Source organism: Amphichorda felina, assembly GCF_050947745.1.
Source record: "Amphichorda felina strain 45539 chromosome Unknown scaffold_3, whole genome shotgun sequence".
NCBI classification, from domain to species: Eukaryota; Fungi; Ascomycota; class Sordariomycetes; order Hypocreales; family Bionectriaceae; genus Amphichorda; species Amphichorda felina.
In genome coordinates, this window is record NW_028145047.1 from 268,215 (window position 1) to 286,798 (window position 18,584).

The 18,584-nt window shown below is 52.7% G+C and overlaps 4 protein-coding genes across 4 annotated transcripts; 1 reads left to right on the plus strand and 3 right to left on the minus strand.

Annotated features, from left to right (window-relative positions):
* Positions 1–1,910: 1,910 nt before the first annotated feature.
* ACO1O0_002771 (uncharacterized protein) lies at positions 1,911–2,435 on the minus strand (the record flags this gene model as incomplete). Its single annotated transcript, XM_083192235.1, has 1 exon — positions 1,911–2,435. One exon carries the CDS (start codon positions 2,433–2,435, stop codon positions 1,911–1,913), a length of 525 nt encoding a protein of 174 aa, XP_083051292.1.
* A 925-nt stretch (positions 2,436–3,360) lies between these two features.
* Positions 3,361–4,368, plus strand: ACO1O0_002772 (uncharacterized protein; the record flags this gene model as incomplete). Its single annotated transcript, XM_083192236.1, has 1 exon — positions 3,361–4,368. One exon carries the CDS (start codon positions 3,361–3,363, stop codon positions 4,366–4,368), a length of 1,008 nt encoding a protein of 335 aa, XP_083051293.1.
* A 245-nt stretch (positions 4,369–4,613) lies between these two features.
* Positions 4,614–5,474, minus strand: ACO1O0_002773 (glutathione S-transferase; the record flags this gene model as incomplete). Its single annotated transcript, XM_083192237.1, has 2 exons — positions 4,614–5,261; positions 5,469–5,474. 2 exons carry the CDS (start codon positions 5,472–5,474, stop codon positions 4,614–4,616), a joined length of 654 nt encoding a protein of 217 aa, XP_083051294.1.
* A 231-nt stretch (positions 5,475–5,705) lies between these two features.
* ACO1O0_002774 (NRPS) lies at positions 5,706–18,174 on the minus strand (the record flags this gene model as incomplete). Its single annotated transcript, XM_083192238.1, has 3 exons — positions 5,706–12,338; positions 12,483–13,034; positions 13,099–18,174. 3 exons carry the CDS (start codon positions 18,172–18,174, stop codon positions 5,706–5,708), a joined length of 12,261 nt encoding a protein of 4,086 aa, XP_083051295.1.
* Positions 18,175–18,584: the final 410 nt, after the last annotated feature.

Here is an 18,584-nt window from a genome sequence, read left to right on the forward strand (position 1 = left end):
CTTGTACGCGAAAGGCTTCAACGTGGAATACTGAGGCTGTCGATATTAAATGCTCTTGCTACGAGGTTAGTCCATCGCAAGACGCTCCTTGATAATGGGAGTTCAGCTGTGCTCATAAATTACGTTGAATCAGAAAATGTATGAGAGTTGACAATGCTACTCTACGTACTCGAATCGAAGAAGTCCGCCGGCTCGCATCCGATACCTCTCAAAGCCAACATGCGATACTGAATCTCCTACGAGATCAAAGCAAGACAAGCGAGAGCCAGGTGGAAAAGTTGGATAACATGAGCCAGCAGCTTTTGGCGCAAGAGCAGTGGTCTCAAGACACATTGGACATGGCCAACGACGCTTTGAAGGGAATATTAGGCATCAAAGACATGTTGGTCCAGATATCTGAATCTCTTGTCAAGAATCAGACCCTGGCGGCCAACCCAATGTGCTTTCGCTCATTAGATCCCACCAAAGGATCTGGGGCCATTCTGGAGGATGCCCTCGGAAATGAAATTCCTATCTCGAGTCAATTGCTGGATATCTTAGATTGGAAAGTGAGTATTTGTCCTCCTACAAACAAACATTACATGTAGAGATTAATGTTCTATAGATCTTACATTATCTATTAACCCGTCAGTTCAAGGGGCGAAGAGGCTATGGAATGGTCCTTAAGCGGCAATATTCTCTCGAGGAGAGTGTTTCAGGGAACGACCTTGATTCTAGCCGCCCTCTTCAATTCTGTCTGCGAAGGGGAATGAAGATCAACATGAGCATGGTATTTGATGCCAGAGCCACCGTATCTGGGGCTTGTCCGCGATGCCGAGCGTCCATAAACGCCCCAGATAATGTAACGGTTCAATGGTAAGTATATCCCATGTTGATGCTACCTCCCGTAAGTATACTTCGACTGAAACTACATTAGCACAATGCTCAATTGTGGCATGTCATTTCGGATGCAGGTAAACGCATGCATCCTTGAGCCACCTACAGATTTGGTGGCATCGCAGAGTATCAATAAGCCGAAGGACACGAAGCCGAATACAAGACTACGCACTTCTTTGGAGCCCTCTGACTTTCAACGGGTCAGACTCTTGAGTCAACGGGTGACTTCCTTTCAGCAAAAGGGGCAACGGCGCCGAGAAGACGGATATGAAGAATTATTGAATTATCTTCGGGGTAACGTTTTCTCTCTTTTCGAATACCAAGGCGAGGTCGAGGAGGTGGTCGAGTTGAATCCTGTTGAAAATTGATTCAGGGGCAGCCTGCCACCACCAATCCTGCCTCATAAGCATGCATACACCTACTCCGTACACAGCTTTGATCTATCCGCACATTTTCGTTGCACATTAGTTGTTCCGACCTTTATCACAAATTTCCTTGCAAAATTGCCTAACATAGCGACTTCTGCTCATCAAATTTTGGAAATGGGCCATTTGGATTCTGATAACCCTCCGCAGTTCGACTTTCTCGTCATTTGTGGGAGGGTAGTCCTTAATCCTGGGCGAGGAAAAGCTCGACTTGAACAGGCTGGAGGATCCTGCTGAATGTTTTGAGGGTCTGCCCTAGGAGTGCTATACTGAAATACCTTTTTTTGTTTTCCTTTTACTTTTATACTTTTACGCTTGATACTAGTTTGGACTCATCTACTTTAACTATCACTACCTTAAAATTATCATCTATGTTTTCGCGCAAATTCCTTTTTATGCTATCTAGGTATATTTAAATTGTTAAAAACACCTATCAGATGCTCTGAGCGATATTGTTAAAAGTGTACGAGTATCGCTTGGAAGGTCGATGATTAGAGATTTAAATGCTGAAGCTCGAATACCGCCATGTCTGGAACTTATAGTGACTAACATGGGTACAGCAACCCTGGTCACTTGTATAAGAACAAGTATTTGATCTATATTACTGCGTCAAAAAACGTTTCTCGCGAGATAGTCGCGCTCCTCCGCCACAATCATAGTCCATTTGCTCAGAAACCATGGCTCCGCTACCCAACTAGTTTTGTCCCACGGGGCACTGTCGCGTCCATCCCTGTGCCGGCGGACGGATAGACCCCCATTCTGGTAGATGTCGAGCTTCAACTCCCACAGGTTGAAGATTTCGGGCATGGCGGCCGAGAGCATGATGGCCCGGTCGCGCAGCTGGGGCAAGGGGATGAGGTCAAAGCTGGGGTGGTGCGGGACAAGGATCTGGGTGAGTGTTGGGCGGAGGTGTTCTGGGGCCCTGGCAGGAAGGGTGAGAATGGTGGATGTGAGGAGGGCGGTTGGGTCGTCTTGAGGCGTTGACGGGCGGTAAAAAGGTGAGAGACAGTCTGGCCGGCAGGTTATGATGTCTTGGGGATCTAAGCCGAGGGACTGAATATTGTGGAGAATGGCCGAGAAGCTGGTCGTGGGGAGAAACTGAAGGGCGTTTGCATGGGGATCCGCCAGTGCCATGTGGGATGGCCCAAACGGCGCCTGGTGGAAAAGTACGGTGGTCTGGTCGTCGGGATGGGTGGTCTGGCCCTCTACATGGACGTATGCTTGGGAGTCTGGCGTAGCATGCATGGAGTCACTGTCGTTGGCCGTGTCGGAACGTGGGCACAGCTGAGGCCTCTGGGGCGAATCCCTCTGCCGAGTCCGCTCCCACGCCTGCCGCCGTTCCCTTTGCCGCTGTCCTTGTTCGGGTTGGCGCCAGCCGTGCCTTTGGAGATAGGGGCGTAAACGTACTGAAGATTCTCTGTGCGACACGATTCTGCTCCTTTCTCGCTTCTGTCACGACTCTCTTCCTGCGGGGCAGCGCATCGTTCGAGTCCCGGGAAGTACCATCTGGGGCCCGATCTATCGCCGGAGCCTCCGGGCGAGCTCCGGGTGGGTCAGTCCCGGATCCCGGCGCCTCGCCGTAGAAAATGGGGATCATGGTAGATATGGTGACTGCGTATGTTCGGCCTTTGTGCTTGCAGGGTGCTGTGTCGGGGAGGAGTAAGCCAGGTAAGCCAGGTAAGCCATGCGGATTGATGTGGAAAATGCGCTCGTTGACCCGCTGATCCCGGAGCTTGGCCACCTCTCAAGTTCTTAACGCCGTTTCCCCCGCCAGGCTTGGCTGGCTTACTTGCCCATGTAGTTGGCTTACGGCCTTGCCACCAATGACATGTTCACCAGCTCACAAATTCGGCCATGGACGTTATCGTGAACGGAGTTCATGATGGCAATTATTTGTTTGCTTTGCTAAGATGTACCATCAATGGTTTCATGTTATATTCTTGCAACGGACAGGTATAAATGACCCCCTGCCCCTACCTCCAAGGTTTTGATTGGAATCATCAGCATCCAGCATCACCACATCTACAACTAGTATCATTTCCAATCTTCAATACCTACCATGTCTACCCCCAAAATCATCGCCATTGTCGGCGCCACCGGCATCCAGGGCCGCTCCGTTGCCAATGCCTTCCTATCCCTCCCTGACTGGAAGGTCCGGGCCCTCACCCGAAACCCATCATCCCCCGCCGCCCAGTCCCTCGCTGCCAGCGGTGCCGAAGTCGTTCAGGCCGAGCTCGACGACGTTGATTCTCTCTCAAGGGCCTTCGCTGGTGCCTACGCTATCTTTCTCAACACCGACTTCTGGGCCCCATACGGCGAAGCCGTGAAGAGCGGAGTGGACCGCGAAACCAGCACCAAGAAGGGCTTCGAGGCCGAGTTCCGCCACGCAAAGAATGCCGTCGACGCCGCCACCCAGGTGCCCAGCCTGCACCGGTTCGTCTACTCGGTCCTGGGCCCCATGAAGGCCGCATCCGGCGGCAAATACCCGCACTCGGGCCACTGGGACTCCAAGGCTGCTGCTGCCGACTACATCGAGAAGCGACCCGAGCTCGTCGGCAAGGCGGCCTTCATCTACCCGGCTGCCTACGACACCAACACGTTCCTCCTGCCGCAGATCTACCCGCACCTGGGCGGCGACAGGGAGGACCAGTGGGCTCTAATGCTGCCTGGGCCGCCGTCCACCACCATCCCCGTCCTCGAGATGAAAACCAACTTTGGCCTGCTTACACGTTCGCTGATTGTGGGTGAGGAGGCTGGCGTGAAGCTGTTTGCTCACGACTGCAACCCCAATGGCAAGGACCTTGTCGAGATGTGGAACAAGATCACCGGGAAGAATGCCAAGTTCGTCGAGGAGACGATGGAGGGGATGCACAAGATCACCGGGCTGCCGTATGAGGTTCTAGATGGGCCGGGCTACCTGAGTGAGTTCCACTATATGCATGGTGTCAAGGGAAAGGTTATTGAGCCAAAGGATCTCAAGGACAAGGTCCCCACAAAGACGCTCGAGGAGATCCTGCGGGCTAGGGGCATGGACGATTTGCTTGGATCCCAGCACCCGACTCTGTAGCTATCTGGGATTGTACGACGTCATGTTTATGTTTTTGGAATAGACTTGTGGCTTGATGTGTAATTAATTTTCTCTTAGCAATGTGGTGACTTGTCTTTGATATATCTACTAGTTACTAGTAGAATTTGAAGGCTTGGCCAAGTGAACCCCTTCAATGACTTTGGCAAATTGTTACCTGACATATTTACATTTCGTTAATGCACCCACCCATGGTTCTTTTTTGATCCTGTGAAGAAAGAACCGTCTCACATTTTGCCTTCTGCCTTGAGCTTTTCGAAGAACGAGGCTGGTGGCTTCCCGTCGATCATTAGCGGCAGCTCGGGATCGCCCTTGGCCCTGGCTCTCTTGTAGCCGTCACGTTCGCTGACACGCCCGAGGTACCGCAAGATGTTGGGGTACTCGGAAAGATCCACCCCAGAGAAGGTCCTCATGGTCGTCAGGGGGAAGACGTTCATGATGTCAGCGGCTGTGAACTCGCTACCAGCCAGCCACTCTCTGTCCTGGAGGTGGTTGTCCATGAACTTGAGGAACTTGGCGAGGTGGTTAAAGTGCCTCTGAGCGTGAAATTGGTTCATATCAACATTGCAGAGCTTGAGGACCATGACGCGGGTGGCCTGGGGATGGAGATTGCCGTTGGCGAAGTGGAACCAGTAGAGGTACTGCGCGTAGTCCTCGTGGGAAGGGTCCAGGGCAAGTTTGCCATTTCCGTATTTCTGAATGATGTATTCGGCAATTGCTCCACTTTCAGGCAGTGTAATAGGCCCGTCTTGTATTACGGGGGCCTGTCCCAGAACATTGAGGTCTCTGATGGACTGAGGGCTAACAAAGGGATCGCGCTTGTGGATCACGAGCTGATAGTCGATGCCCAGCTCCTCGGCAAGCCAGACTATCCGCTCAGATTGAGAAACTTGGAGATGATGAACTATCAAAGTCATTTTTGTTGCCTTTTATGCTGCCGGTGCTGATTGTGTTGGGGTAGAAAAGGTACGAGGGTTTAGGGTTGGGAAGCAAGGAAGGTCGGTGGCAACGCCATACATGTACTTATGGGCCAGTATGGACTACACCCCCTCCCCGAGGCACATGAAAACTCTGAATCTTACATGCATATGTAACGTTGCATTTCTTGCTATTTATGGGAAAGTATTTTATGTATCGGGGAGCCTGTGCTGAGTCAAAATGTGTGTGCCAAAGTGTAGGATAATCCTGCGAGATTCCAAAGCACACCAACGCAAGTATCAACGAGCTTTATAAGACCCCAGGGGTTATTCTATTGGTAAGGTTTGTCTATAATATATTTTTGAACTTTTAAAATATCTATCCCACCGCACCTGACAAAATCAATACAATGTATCTGATAACTCGGAGCAGACTCCCTCGAGTAGCTCGCTTGTGACTCCCGCCGCGTAGCCTGGGCCTGCAATGAGCCTTAATTTGAGCGTTCCCTCGCCGCCTGGAACAGCAAAAATCTCCAAGAAGTCCGCTGCAACGGGAATATCCCACATTTCCTTACTCTTTAATCCGCCCACAGCCCCTGGAAGAGATAGTAGGGGGTTCTCATCGACGTTCTGATACTGCGTCCAGCAGCCAAAGTCCCTCGTGTCTCGTGGCCAGTCATTGGTGCAGTGCTTAGCAATATCGGACAGCCCGACGGCATCGTGCGCTAAGCCCTCTGCGTACTGCTTTTGAAGAATCACGAGACGCTCCCTTTTGGTCTGGCCCGGAGAGAATATCACCCGCACAGGCAGGCGGTTGAGGCAGGGACCAACAACGTTCTGCAGAGAATCGGGGACAGAGGCACGCCCGGAGACAACTCGACCAAAGACAACATCAGGAGACCTAGTGAGGCGGCTGAGTGCGGAAGCACAGGCCAGGGTGAAGAGGGATGCCTGTGTAATACCAATGGGAGGTTGAGGAAAAGCGATTGAGCGCTCCAGAACGGTGGGAGGACCATCCGTCTCAAGGTCCACCGATGTGGAGGTACATGGAATAGTGGTCATTGAAGAGCTCGCCAGCGTCCTGCGCCAGTAGGCATAACTCTCCGCCTTGTGCGACTGCGTGTGGTTGACATAGACCCTAAAGTCTTTGGTCTCAGGGGTGAAGCTGCTGCCATGGTAGATGTCAGACAGAATCTTGAGGGTTTGGCTGAAGCTCATGGCGTCGTAGACTGCGTGCGAAGCACCAAAGACAAGTTTCGCTTTTCCACTTCGTCCACGGATCAACTTGAACTGTAAAAAAGGAGATCCCAGTGGAGCAGGTAGACTGATGTCTTCCTTTACGAAGGCCTTGAACGCAGCTTCAACGCTATCAACGTCATCGATTGTATCGATTGTGGGTGCCCATGAATCAAACACTGCCTGGAAGAAGGCTCCTCTGCATCGAACAAAGGCTGTTCGATATATGTCGCAAATTTCCACTAATTTCTCACAGCTTTGGATGAGACGATGGATATCTGGAAGTTTCGCAAAGTCAATGTAGCTGTAGAACCAAGACCGCCGAGGGCTGTAAAGGTTATCCCTGAGATAGGTGCGTTGCATGTCGGTTACCGGCAGAAGATCAATAATCGTACCCCGACGACCGGGGGAAACTTGGGGCATCACCTCATTTCTGACGAAAGCTCTTGGGTCTGCCATGTCTAGCAAGGCGAATGACGACTGTTCGCTCCTACTTTTGAGGTCTGCATCCTCCTGGTCTGTGATAAGAAGATCGGCGATTCGGCTTTTGGTGAGGATGTCGGCCACGGTAAGGAAGATGCCCTTGCCGCGGGCAGCTGAAGCAAGTCTCATGGCGCTGATAGAATCACCGCCGAGTTGAATAAAGTTGTTGTCCATACCAAAGGATTCTTCGTCTCGAGAAAGCACTGCCGCAATAATGGCATGGAACTTTCTCTCCTCTGGAGTTGTCGGGGCGCGTCTTTGAATGCGGTCTCCCTGGAGGAAATATTCCTTTGGAATTGATAGTGCATTCTTGCGCAGCATGCCGCGGTCAGCTTTCCCGGATGTCATCAGGGGAATTTTGTCCACAATCAAATAGCCATTCGGAATCATGTAGTTTGGGATCGTAGCAGACAGTGGACCTCTGATGGAAGCAGAGATATTCTGAGCATAAGCCTGCGCTTCTGGAGTGTTAGGAAGCACAGCGTCGGTTTCTGAGAGCTTGATGAATGCGACAAGAATCTGTTCCGCCGAGCCGGCCGGCTTAATGATATCCACGATGGCTTCGGACGCAGAAACCTCCCCAATATTGATAGCGTCCAGTACGTGGTGCTCAATTTCCTCAAGCTCCACACGCTGCCCTCTGATCTTGATCTGGGCATCCTTGCGCCCGATAAACTCGAGATTGCCATCTTCCTCGTACCGCACAAGATCGCCTGTGCGATACAAGCGTCCCCGACGGCCGACAAAGCCCGGGCCGCCACGTAGGAGCCACTCTGGATCCTCTATGAAGAATGACTGAGTCTTTTCTGGGTCGTCGAGGTATCCTTGACCAACAAGAGGTCCTTCAAGCCAGAGCTCACCAATGTCGCCGACGGCCGCCAGGGATTTCCCTTGCTCTGACTCCACGATCCAAGTTCGTGCACCGAGGCCCTTTCCAATGATTACACGGCTACGCTCTGGATCAAGGATATGGGAAATGGAGATGGGAGTGCACTCGGATGGGCCGTATGAGTGTATGATCTGAGCCTTATCTTTCCAATAGTGAATCTCATCTCGAGGCAGGGTCTCACCCCCATAGTTGATGACCTTAAGATCTGCTCCGTGTAGCAGCTTACCAACGGTAGGGGTTATGAATGCTGTGTTGGCATGTCGACGGGCGATGGCCTCCTTGGGCTCGTTCTGTATCTCGTGGTGAGATGGGACGCAGAGACATCCACCCGCACAGAGAGTATACAAGACATTAAGCCACGACACGTCGAAGGCATACGACACAAAGTCATACGCACGCGTTTGAGGGCCAAACTGCAGTGCGGTTTGACCATGTTTGAGAGCGCTTGTGAAGTTGGAGTGGCTGATGATGACACCCTTGGGAATGCCAGTAGATCCGGAGGTGAACACGAGGTAGAGCCAGGTATCAGAGGCCACAACGGGCAGCTGCGGATCTTCAGGGACTATAAAACTGGATATCGAATGGTCGCCCACCACCACTACCTCCGCAGTTGAGGGTGCAAGCTGTCGGGCCCGGGACTCTTGCTCAGCCGAAGCAAGGATGATTTGTGGTTGGACAAGATCTATGACCTTATGTAGACGACCATCGGGCAGATTCGCATCGAGCGCGACGGAAGTGCCATTAGCCTTCATAACAGCTAGTTGAACGACAGAAGTCCACTTCGACTTTTCAAAGAGAAGGGGCACGATGCGTCTGCCGGTCTGGGGTAGTCCAGTCCGGAGCAGCTGGTGGGCAATCAATGTCGACATGTGGTCCAGCTGGCCGTAGGTGAAATCTCCGTCCCACGAGCAGATTGCAGGGGCTTTAGGTTGTCTAAAGGCAACTTTCTGGAAGATTCCGTGCACCGTCTGGTCGGATCTCTCCAGGTGTGTTCCGTTCCAGGCCCAGATTTGCTCCATGTCGGCTCTGCTGGCAACATCAAGCAGATACAGCGGCTTTACCTGGGCCTCGGGAGAGGAGATTTGCCTTAAGATATACTCAAATCTGGAAGCAAGGCGGCGGAATTGTGATTGAGGTACCACTGTGGAGTCGTAGGTGGCGCGAAGGTAGATGCTGTTAGGCTTGAGCACGAACTCCATGCATATGGCGTACAGTTTAAACGGGTCAACCTCATCATCAGCTACGGCCTGTATAGGAGAGACCTCAAACAGAGACTCCTCCTGTCCATAGTTATTCGTAGGCTGAATTACCATATGTGATTGGAACTGGCATCCAAGGTCGCAGTCCTCGCTGATGCGCCGGATTTGCTGTATCCCGAGCTGCTCGAACGGCATCATATCGGCGGCCTGCAACTGGACCATCTGAAGTAAGTCGCCAACAGTCTTGGAGCGGTCTATTATCACTCTCAGAGGCACGGTGGCGAAGGTTGGGCCAGTAATGCAGTCAATCCCCGGCACATTTGCCTGTCTGCCGGACACTGTGGTGCCAAACGAGGCATCTGCTGAGTTTGTAACCGTGGATAGAAGGATGGCCCAGGCGAGTTTAATTCTTGTTGCTTCTGTGTAATCACCACCCGATGAGATGTCGCTGATTTCCAATTTTAAGCGCTTATCGCATCTTGGCTTGTAAGTCTTGGATGGAAGAATGGGGAACCTTTGAGCGTTAAACCCACGAAACTGGTTTCGCCAAAACTCCTCTGCCTCATCATGCCCGCAATTTGTTACGTGTCTTATAAAGCCCTGGTAAGGAGGAGCATCCGTGAGCCGTTCGGATTGGTAGCTCCTGGCGAGGGCGGCCAAGATCAGGGGCATGGACCATCCATCGTAGAGTGCGTGATGAATGCTCCACGAGAAGCAGGAGTCGGAAACTCTGCAAGACACCAGAGGAGTGCCTAAGCTAAAATCCAGAGGTGATATTCCACTCTCAATACCACAGCGTTCGTAACAGATAACGGCCTGAACGAGGCCATGCTGATCTAGGTCAACAATTCTGGTCCGCAGGATGGGGTTTGCTTGAACAACTCGCTGCCAGGCAGCTCGGAAACGACGAATATCAATATCCTTTCGAATATCCCACTTCTCAGTCAACACATTATCTCCTGGGCGCCGCACGGTCTCAGCAAGCAGCCCAGCCTGTAACGGTGTGCATGGGAAGGCATCTTCGACATCGGTGACATCGAGACCACACAGGCGTGCGACATGGTCTCGCGTTTCTTCCCGAGACGCCTTTCCATCCATGAGAGAGAAAGGTTCAATGGTTCCTTGGTGTGAATCTAATGCTGAATCGGATTCTTGCTCCTCGACTATTCTTGCGAGATCACTGAGCCTGGGATGTTTGAAGATATCGGCGACAGTGAGAACAACATTCCGTTTTCGCGCGACACCAACAAGTCTCATTGCACCCAGCGAATCACCTCCGATCCGGAGAAAGCTGTCATCAGCCGAGATTGAATCTGGATCCATCTTGAGGATCTCAGCCCACAAAGAGCACAGGAGCGTCTCGGATGCGGTACTCGGTGATCGATGGCCAGACTCACGAAATGCGTCTTGTGCAACTAGTTGCTCCAGTGATAGTATCTCATACTTCTCACGCAGAGACTTGCGGTGTACCTTGCCCGTAGTAGTCATGGGGAACTCCTGTTGAGTGATGTAAACTGTAGGGATCATGTATCCAGGCACCATCTTGATCAGGCGCTCGTTAAGGCCAGTCAGCTTGTGCCAGGCTTCGGCTCCCTCAGCCTTTAAGAAGGAAACGAGAATGGGGTTGTCGCTACCGCGGGGCTTAAAGACATCAGCGACTACCTGGACCCTGAGACCATTCGCCAGGAGGGCCTTCTGAATGTTGTGTTCAACTTCTCCGAGCTCTGTGCGTTGGCCGCGGATCTTGATTTGGGAGTCCTTTCGGCTCACGAATACCAAAACACCGTCAACTCCATAACGCACCAGATCACCAGTGCGGTAGAAGTGCTGCGGCTGGGTATCAATATCATTGTCCCGTAGCGCCCACTTGGGCCTTGTAACGAACGAAGCAGCCGTCTTCGCCTCGTCCGCAATGTACCCACGCGCAACTTGAGGGCCTCCAAGCCAAAGTTCACCGACAGAACCCAATGGTGCAAGCTTGTCTGAACCGTCTGTTCGTATAATCCATGTATTGACACCTATTCCAAAGCCGATGGTGTTGGGGACCATCCCCCGCACAGCGCGGATGAAGCAAGACTTGATGGTGCATTCACCAGGGCCGTAGCTGTTGATCAGCTTTATCCTGTCAATCCATTCCCCAAAGTCTGCCTCGGCCCATGCTTCTCCACCCATCAAGACCTGCTCCATGTGCGGGAACTCCTTGGGGTCCAGGTGGCGCAGGACCGAGGGGGTTACGTTTAACAGCGTAGCCCTGCTGTCCCTGATGGAATCCGAAAGCGCATTACGGCGCTGGTGCTCCGACGGGATGCACAGACAGCTGCCAGATGTGAGTGAGTGCAGCAGGTTTGACCAGCTTGCATCGAAAGCGTACGACGCAAAGTCGTAGACTCTCTGACCGGGCCTAAAGCCAAGGGCCTTTTGTTGATTCTTGATGGAGGAGGCAAAGGAGGAATGTGTTATCATTGCGCCCTTTGGCGTTCCCGTGCTACCAGACGTAAAGGAGATATAGACCAAATTAGAAGGCTGAACTTCATGCGGCAGCGGGAGTCCCGCAATTTCTGGGTTGGGCAGGCCGTCTATGGAAGCTCTGTGAACAACAAGGAGCTGAAGCCCTTCAAATTGCGCAGCACGAGCAGCATTGTCAGTTGACGTAAGCACAAGTGTCGCATTGACTTGTCTGACAATGCTGCAGGCTCGTTCAATGGGTTGGGTGCTGTCCATCACTACACCTGCTCCCCCAGCCTTAATGACAGCCACCGCGGAGACTGGCACCCACATTGACTTTTCAAAGTAGAGAGGCACAATAACCTCTGGTCCGACACCAAGCTGGACCAGCTTGTGCGCCAGACGAGTGGAGAGCTGATCGAGTTGGCGGTAAGTCAACTCTCCATCCCAGGATGACACGGCGAGACTGTCGGGCATCTTCTGAACAGTTTGGGCAATGAGATTGTGGACAAGATCCTGAACGCTCTCATATTCCGTCCCATTCCAGACGGATATGGCTTCAAGGTCTTGATGACTGACAGTGTCGATTTCCCTCAGACCCAACGAGGAGCTGGATAGCGAGCAAACTTGTCGTAGCGTGGTCTCCAGTTGGGAGAATAGCCTACCCACTTGCTCGGGGCTGATGGCATCGCTGTCAAAGTTGGCGATCAGTTGAACCCCGGAAGCAGTGATAGTAAAGCGCAGGACAAGCGCCCTGTCGTCGCACGACTCGTCGTCATGATCCTGCGCCGAAGGTGTCTCACTGTTGGTACTGCAGCTTATCACCGTTTGAAAATTCCAAGCAATTGCGGTCTCGTCGGTAAGACGGCACAGTCTGTGTGAGGACACACGTGGCAACTCTGAGCATGTCGAAATTGCGGAACGCACTGAGTCAACGTACGAAGAAACACTCTTGCTAAGATCGACACGTATCCGCATTGGGGTTGTTGTGGCATCAATGGAAGACGCTCCATATACAGGATTCGACGTATGAAATCCAATGACGACATCAGAAGAACTTCCGTATGATGCCTGAAGAAGGGCCCAAGAAGCGATGATCTGCGTCGTAGGATCGTAGTTACCTCTCCATTGGAGACTATCTATCGTAAAAGAAGACGAGACTCTGGCAGATGACTTATGCGGTGTGTAGGGTAGAGAAGGAAAATGACAGCCAGCGTCGATGCCCTCGAACTGGGTTTTCCATTGCCCAAGAGCTGTTGTTTCATCGCAACCAACCGCGTAGTGGAAGTAAGAATCGTGAATAGGCGATGAAGCAGCGCCCACGTTCTGTTTATTCGCCGCTGAGCAGAGGAATCCGATAGCAGTCTGTAGAGCAGCCTGTATATCCTGCGCGTAGGCAGCGGTTGTAAAGTCTGTCCGATACTGAATATTGACCTCAATATCTGCTCTATTAAGGGTGGCAGACAGAACCAAGTCGTACTGTGCTCGATGATCAGAATTAGAGATGAGGAGAACAAGTGGTCGGACATGGAGGAAAGCCTACCTCATGTGGGTCTTCTTCTAATATCTCAACGAGTTTCATGCCCCCGTTAGCTGCATCCCCTCCGCGAGATTCGCGAACCGTAATGTTTGTGTTAAAAAGCTGCTTCACCGACATCTCGTGTTGAATCTCAGCTAATGAAACATGCTGGTTCTCTAGATGATCGATGTGGTATCCACTGATAGTGTCCAACACCTTCGACAATGGTTGCTCGAGGTCAACGTGTGCAATAAGCATGTTGATCAGAGGCCCAACGATGTCCTCTATGCCGTCAACCGGGGAATCACGTCCGGAAGAGATATAGCCGAAGCAAACCTGCCGCATTCCTGTGAAATATGAGAGCACCAGGGACCAAGCGGCGTGAAGGAAAGCGGAGCGTGTCAACCCCTTCTCGCGGCATATGCGGGAGATTGGTTCTGTAACAGTGGCAGGGAGGGTGATCCAGCCGTATAAAGTGTTCTTCTGAGACCTCGGGGAGCCCAATAATGTCATGTCTCCCGGTATATCACAGGTATTGACGCCAGCAAGATATTCTTTCCAGTACGACAACCGTTTGTGGGCCGGAGTGGCTAGGATATGCTCAACGTAACTGCGGAACGGCGTGCGCAACGACAAGGCTTTTCCAGCATAGGCCATCTCAATATCACGTACTATGACTGGAAGGGATAAGGCATCCATGAGCGCGTGTGTCATGTCTAGCCGGCATGCGACTTCGCCGTCCTGCCCTGCACAGATGGCAACGAAGCATTGCGGTTGCGACGGCGATGCTCTGAAACTCTCCATCTGGCTCAGGTGCTCGACGGCAGTCTCCGAGGCCGCAGTCTGGCAGATGAGGACCTCATTTGGGGTTTTCAGAACAACCTGAACAAAGCGGCCCGAGTCGGGGTTGGTTGAGAAGACAGTAGAGAAGACCGGATGTGCCCGCATAACCGTCTCCCACGCGGCTGCCAAAAGTTCCACGCTGACTGCTGATCCGGATGACTCCGCTTGCCAGATGGAGACGCTGTTGTATGAGGCAGCACCGATATTGGAGCTGATGAGAATACCCTCCTGCATAGGGGTGCAGGGATAAATGTCCATCACTTCCGTCTCCTTGACACCCTCGCTAGCAAGCTGCCTCGTCAACTTGTCCAAACCAGCATACGAGGAGTCAAGCAGTGGGAAGTCAGCGAGTGTAGAACGGGGTGGTAGACTGGCTAGTTCATGGGCAACGCTGCCGAGTGTCTCTGCATACAGTGCCACCCAGCGAGTGACTGCCTCATGATTTCGCACACGGCTGTGGGATCTTGTGCAGATTTGCAGCTTGCCCTCTTGGACAACCAGATTCATATCAAAGATAGACGGCCGCCGGTAGTCAGGTCCATCACCAGGAATAGGAACGTTGCGATCCTCCCTGTCCTCCAGCTGGAACATGGACTTGGCATCCTCGAGCTGCTGGAATGAGCCACGATAGTTAAAAATCAGCTCAGCATGCCCGTGCCCCCCGAATTTTCTTTTTCCAGAGGTGCTGTAGAAGCGAGAGGCAAAGTAGGGTCTTCCCTTTCCGGGTACTTTCTTTCGGACATCTTTGGCAAGCCTAATAGTGTCGAGGATGGATCCATTGCCAGAACCAACGCCAATCTGAACAGGGTGGATGGAAGTGAACCAACCAACCACGTCGGACAAGTCCAGATCGTCCTCCATTCCGCTTATGGGCTCTCGCCCGTGGCCTTCGAGGAAAACAGGAGGCGGGTGACGGTCGGTGAATATCTGAGAAAAGCTGAAAACAAGCGTCCCCACCAGAATGTCCAGGATCTCGGTTCGGAAGCAGTTATTACTAGCGCCTAGAAGCAGCGCGGTAGCCTCAGCGTCGACGATAGACACGTCTAGGACTGAATCACTGAACAACAGCTCCTCCGGGGTAATGGCCCAGTATTCAAAATGTGCTGGAGTCACCTCGAAAGGTAAAGTTGCTTCCGGACTGAGTCTCTCTCCCTCCTCGCGCTGCAAGCGACACCACGTGTGGAAGGAGATATCTGGTGGCGGCGGTGGTGCAGACCCTGACAAGTACTGGCTAAGCTCATGCCAAATAATGCGCCAGGAGACAAGGTCCATCACGACGTGGTGAGCACTCATGAGTAGTGTCTGCATCTCACCAGGCCTGTTGAAGACGTCCACAGCAAAAACAGGACCCTTGGCAAGGTCCAAACCTGCCTGTCGTTTATCCACCACATGTTGCATGGCCGAGCGATCCACAAAAGCATGCTGCTCCAGGGCGAAAGAGGTTGGCCCCGGTGGTGCAACGTACTGCTCCCAAACCGATTCAGCTCCCTTGCGGAAGCGTGCACGAAGCATGCTGTGGCGAGTTGTTATGAGAGTCAGCGCATCAAGAAGTTCTTGATACCCTGTATCCCTCGCAAGCTTGACAATGTAGCTGAGGGTGTAGTGGTTGATGCCCTGGGGATTGTTATTGAAGAAGATCTGCTGGATCGGCGTCAGGTGCCAGGACGTGCCTTCATCGACCTGTGGCTCGCCTTGCCATTTTAGCTTCTCTCGCAAGGGCCTGCTGACATGAGATAGGAGCCGGATAGTCGGGAGCTTGAGAATGTCGACGACTTTTACAGAAATGTTCAGCGAGCGACATCGCGAGACTACCTGCATGGCGGTGATGGAGTCACCACCAAGACGAGTGAATACGGAGTCCAGACCGATTTTGTCTATGGAGACATTCAGGACCTCGCTCCAGATGTTGCGGAGTTTAACCTCCAGTTCAGACATGTCCTCTTCCTGCTCCGGGCCTGGCTGAGAATTGAGCTGCTGCCAGTACAGCTTGGCACCATCCTCACGGAGTCGTCGACGGTCAACCTTCCCAGTAGCCGTCATTGGCACGTCTGGAATGGTGAAAAAGGCCGACGGAACCATATAAGGCGGTGCAAACTGGACTAGTCGATCCTCGAGACCCTCTAGAGCCCGGTGCAGGGTGTGTGTGTTATGCGTGGATGACACACCAGCACTAACAAGTGTGAAGAGAAAACAGACAAGTGTCGGGGCATCGCTCCCATCAGGTCTGATAACTTCAGCAACGATCTGCACGTTCTCGTCCCTGGCTTCATCCGTCAAAGCTCGCCGGAGGTTGTGCTCAATCTCCCCCAGCTCAACGCGCTGGCCGCGGATCTTGACCTGAGAGTCCTTGCGGCCTACGAACTCCAGGTTGCCGTCCTTCCTATATCGAACGAGGTCTCCAGTGCGGTAAAGGCGCCCTGAGCGACCTGTGTGGCCGATAGTGCCGGCGAGGCTAGGGCAGCCGCGCAGCAGCCAAGGAGGATTGTCGACAAAGGTTGTGGAAGTCTTTTCGGGGTCACGCAGGTACCCTTGGCCCACGATAGGACCTTCGAGCCACAACTCTCCTATCTCCCCGATGGGTACCAGATCGGTCCCGTCAAGCTTGACAACCCATGTGCAGGCACCCAGGCCAGTGCCAATGGTGGGGTCAGCACCATCATTGGGATCCGCCACAATTGCTGTACTAACAGTTGAGCACTCAGCAGGACCATAGGCGTTGATGACCGTTGTACTCGCAGATAGCTCCTTGACCAGGGCAGCTTTGAGCGGCTCCCCACCAAAGTGGATAGTTCGGAGGCTTGAAGGGAGTTCGGCTGCAGGAAACCAAGCCACCGACGGCGTAAGCACGGCGTAGTTGACCTGATACTTGCGAAGTGCCGCTGCGAGATCATTCTTCCGCTCCTCATCAGACGGTATGCAGAGGCAGCCACCAATCATCAGGGCATGGATTAGGTTACACCAGGCAGCGTCGAATGCGTACGAAGCAAAGTCAAAAACTCGATCGAATTCCCGGAAGTCAAGCCCTGCCCCCTGAGTGGCAACAGCACTGGCATAGTTGGCATGGCTGATGATTGCCCCCTTGGGTGTCCCTGTGCTCCCAGAGGTAAAAACAATGTACATCCAAGCGGAAGGGCTGACGATGGGAAGGGAGTTGGTAGCGGGCCCAGGCCAGTGCCGGCTCGAAATGCCATCCAAGATAAACTGGGGACAGTCCATGCTCAATGCCGTGGCTTTTTCCTCGCACTCTGGCGACGTCAGGATAGCTGAGGCCCGGACCAGCTCAGCAATGGACTGCTGACGCTGGAACGGAAGGGACGCATCCAGTACTGTCGAAACGCATCCAGACTTCATTATAGCCACCTGAGCAACAGGCACCCACATAGACTTCTCAATGAAGACAATGATGGTGCTGGACGGCTGAATACATTGTTGGATAAGTAGGTTGGCTAAGCGGGTCGACAGCTCATCAAGCTCGCGGTAGGTGAGATTGCCGTCATGCGCTGAGACGGCCAGGAGCTCGGGATGCCGCTTCGCCCTCTCCATGAAGGCCTCGTGGATGCAGACATCGCCAACGCCCCGTGGGACCCGGGCATTCCAAGACCATATCTGCTCAAGATCAAGCACTGTAACAGCCTTCAATTCAACGAGCGGTTTTTCGACATCTTCAGGCGAGCAAATCTCACGGATAATATACTCAAAATGCCTGGAGATGTGCGGCAATAAAGCTTTATCCCAAGGATTGGTCTTGCCAATTGCCGCGGCGGAAATTGTACCAGGTTGTATGCGGCACTCCAGTAGGAGGTTTTCAGAATCTTGCTGGCTTCGATCAAGGAGAATGAGGAATGCCTGATAGTAATCCTCGCGGACTCTGTCATCGCCAGAAGACGAACTGGCGCTCTCCGATGACGACGATGGTTCGTCGGGGCTTGGGAGATATTCGTCGAGCCGGTCCCGGACTTGGCGGGTGAGGTCTCCAATGTGTGATCTCCACTGAATAGATATGTCCAGAGAGGCTGTATACTCACCCGGTCCAGGGGCAAACACGCTAAACCCAGCCGTGGATGCATGTGAAGCAATGAGAACACCCCAAGCTGCACACGCCTTAGTGGCTGCTGTGACCTGGGAGCCGAGATCCGGAATGGGCAGATCAAACAAAACTTGTTTCTCCTCGGACTTTTGTGGCCTTGGGGCGCGCAGAGCCTGTTCCAAGGACGAGATATTGGTATTAGCCCCAAGAACGATGGGTAAAGAGTCCATAGGGCAACGGCGGGTGTTGTCGCGGGACCACATCTGTCCAGGAAAGATGGCGTGGGGAATGATAGCCATGATATCAACAGAATTCGTTGAAATTTAAACCGTTTGCACTGAAGTGCATTAGGTAATGTCCCAAGAGAGACATGCAGGAGAAAGGCAGACCTATCGACCTTGAAAAAACTAGAGGCTGGCTGATTGGATAAAGTACGGACAGGTACTGAATGTCCCAAATCGAACCACAAAGCTGTAGGTATAAATTGTAGTGACCAGTGGAAGGTCTTTTACCAAGTTCGTTTCCCATCCATCCGTATTATAAATCTCGACGGGGAGACAAGGAGCCGTCCTTAGGATGGGGTGGCGCCTACCTACTCCCATGTTCCCCCTCTCCCTCGCCTCTTGAAAGTAATACTCAC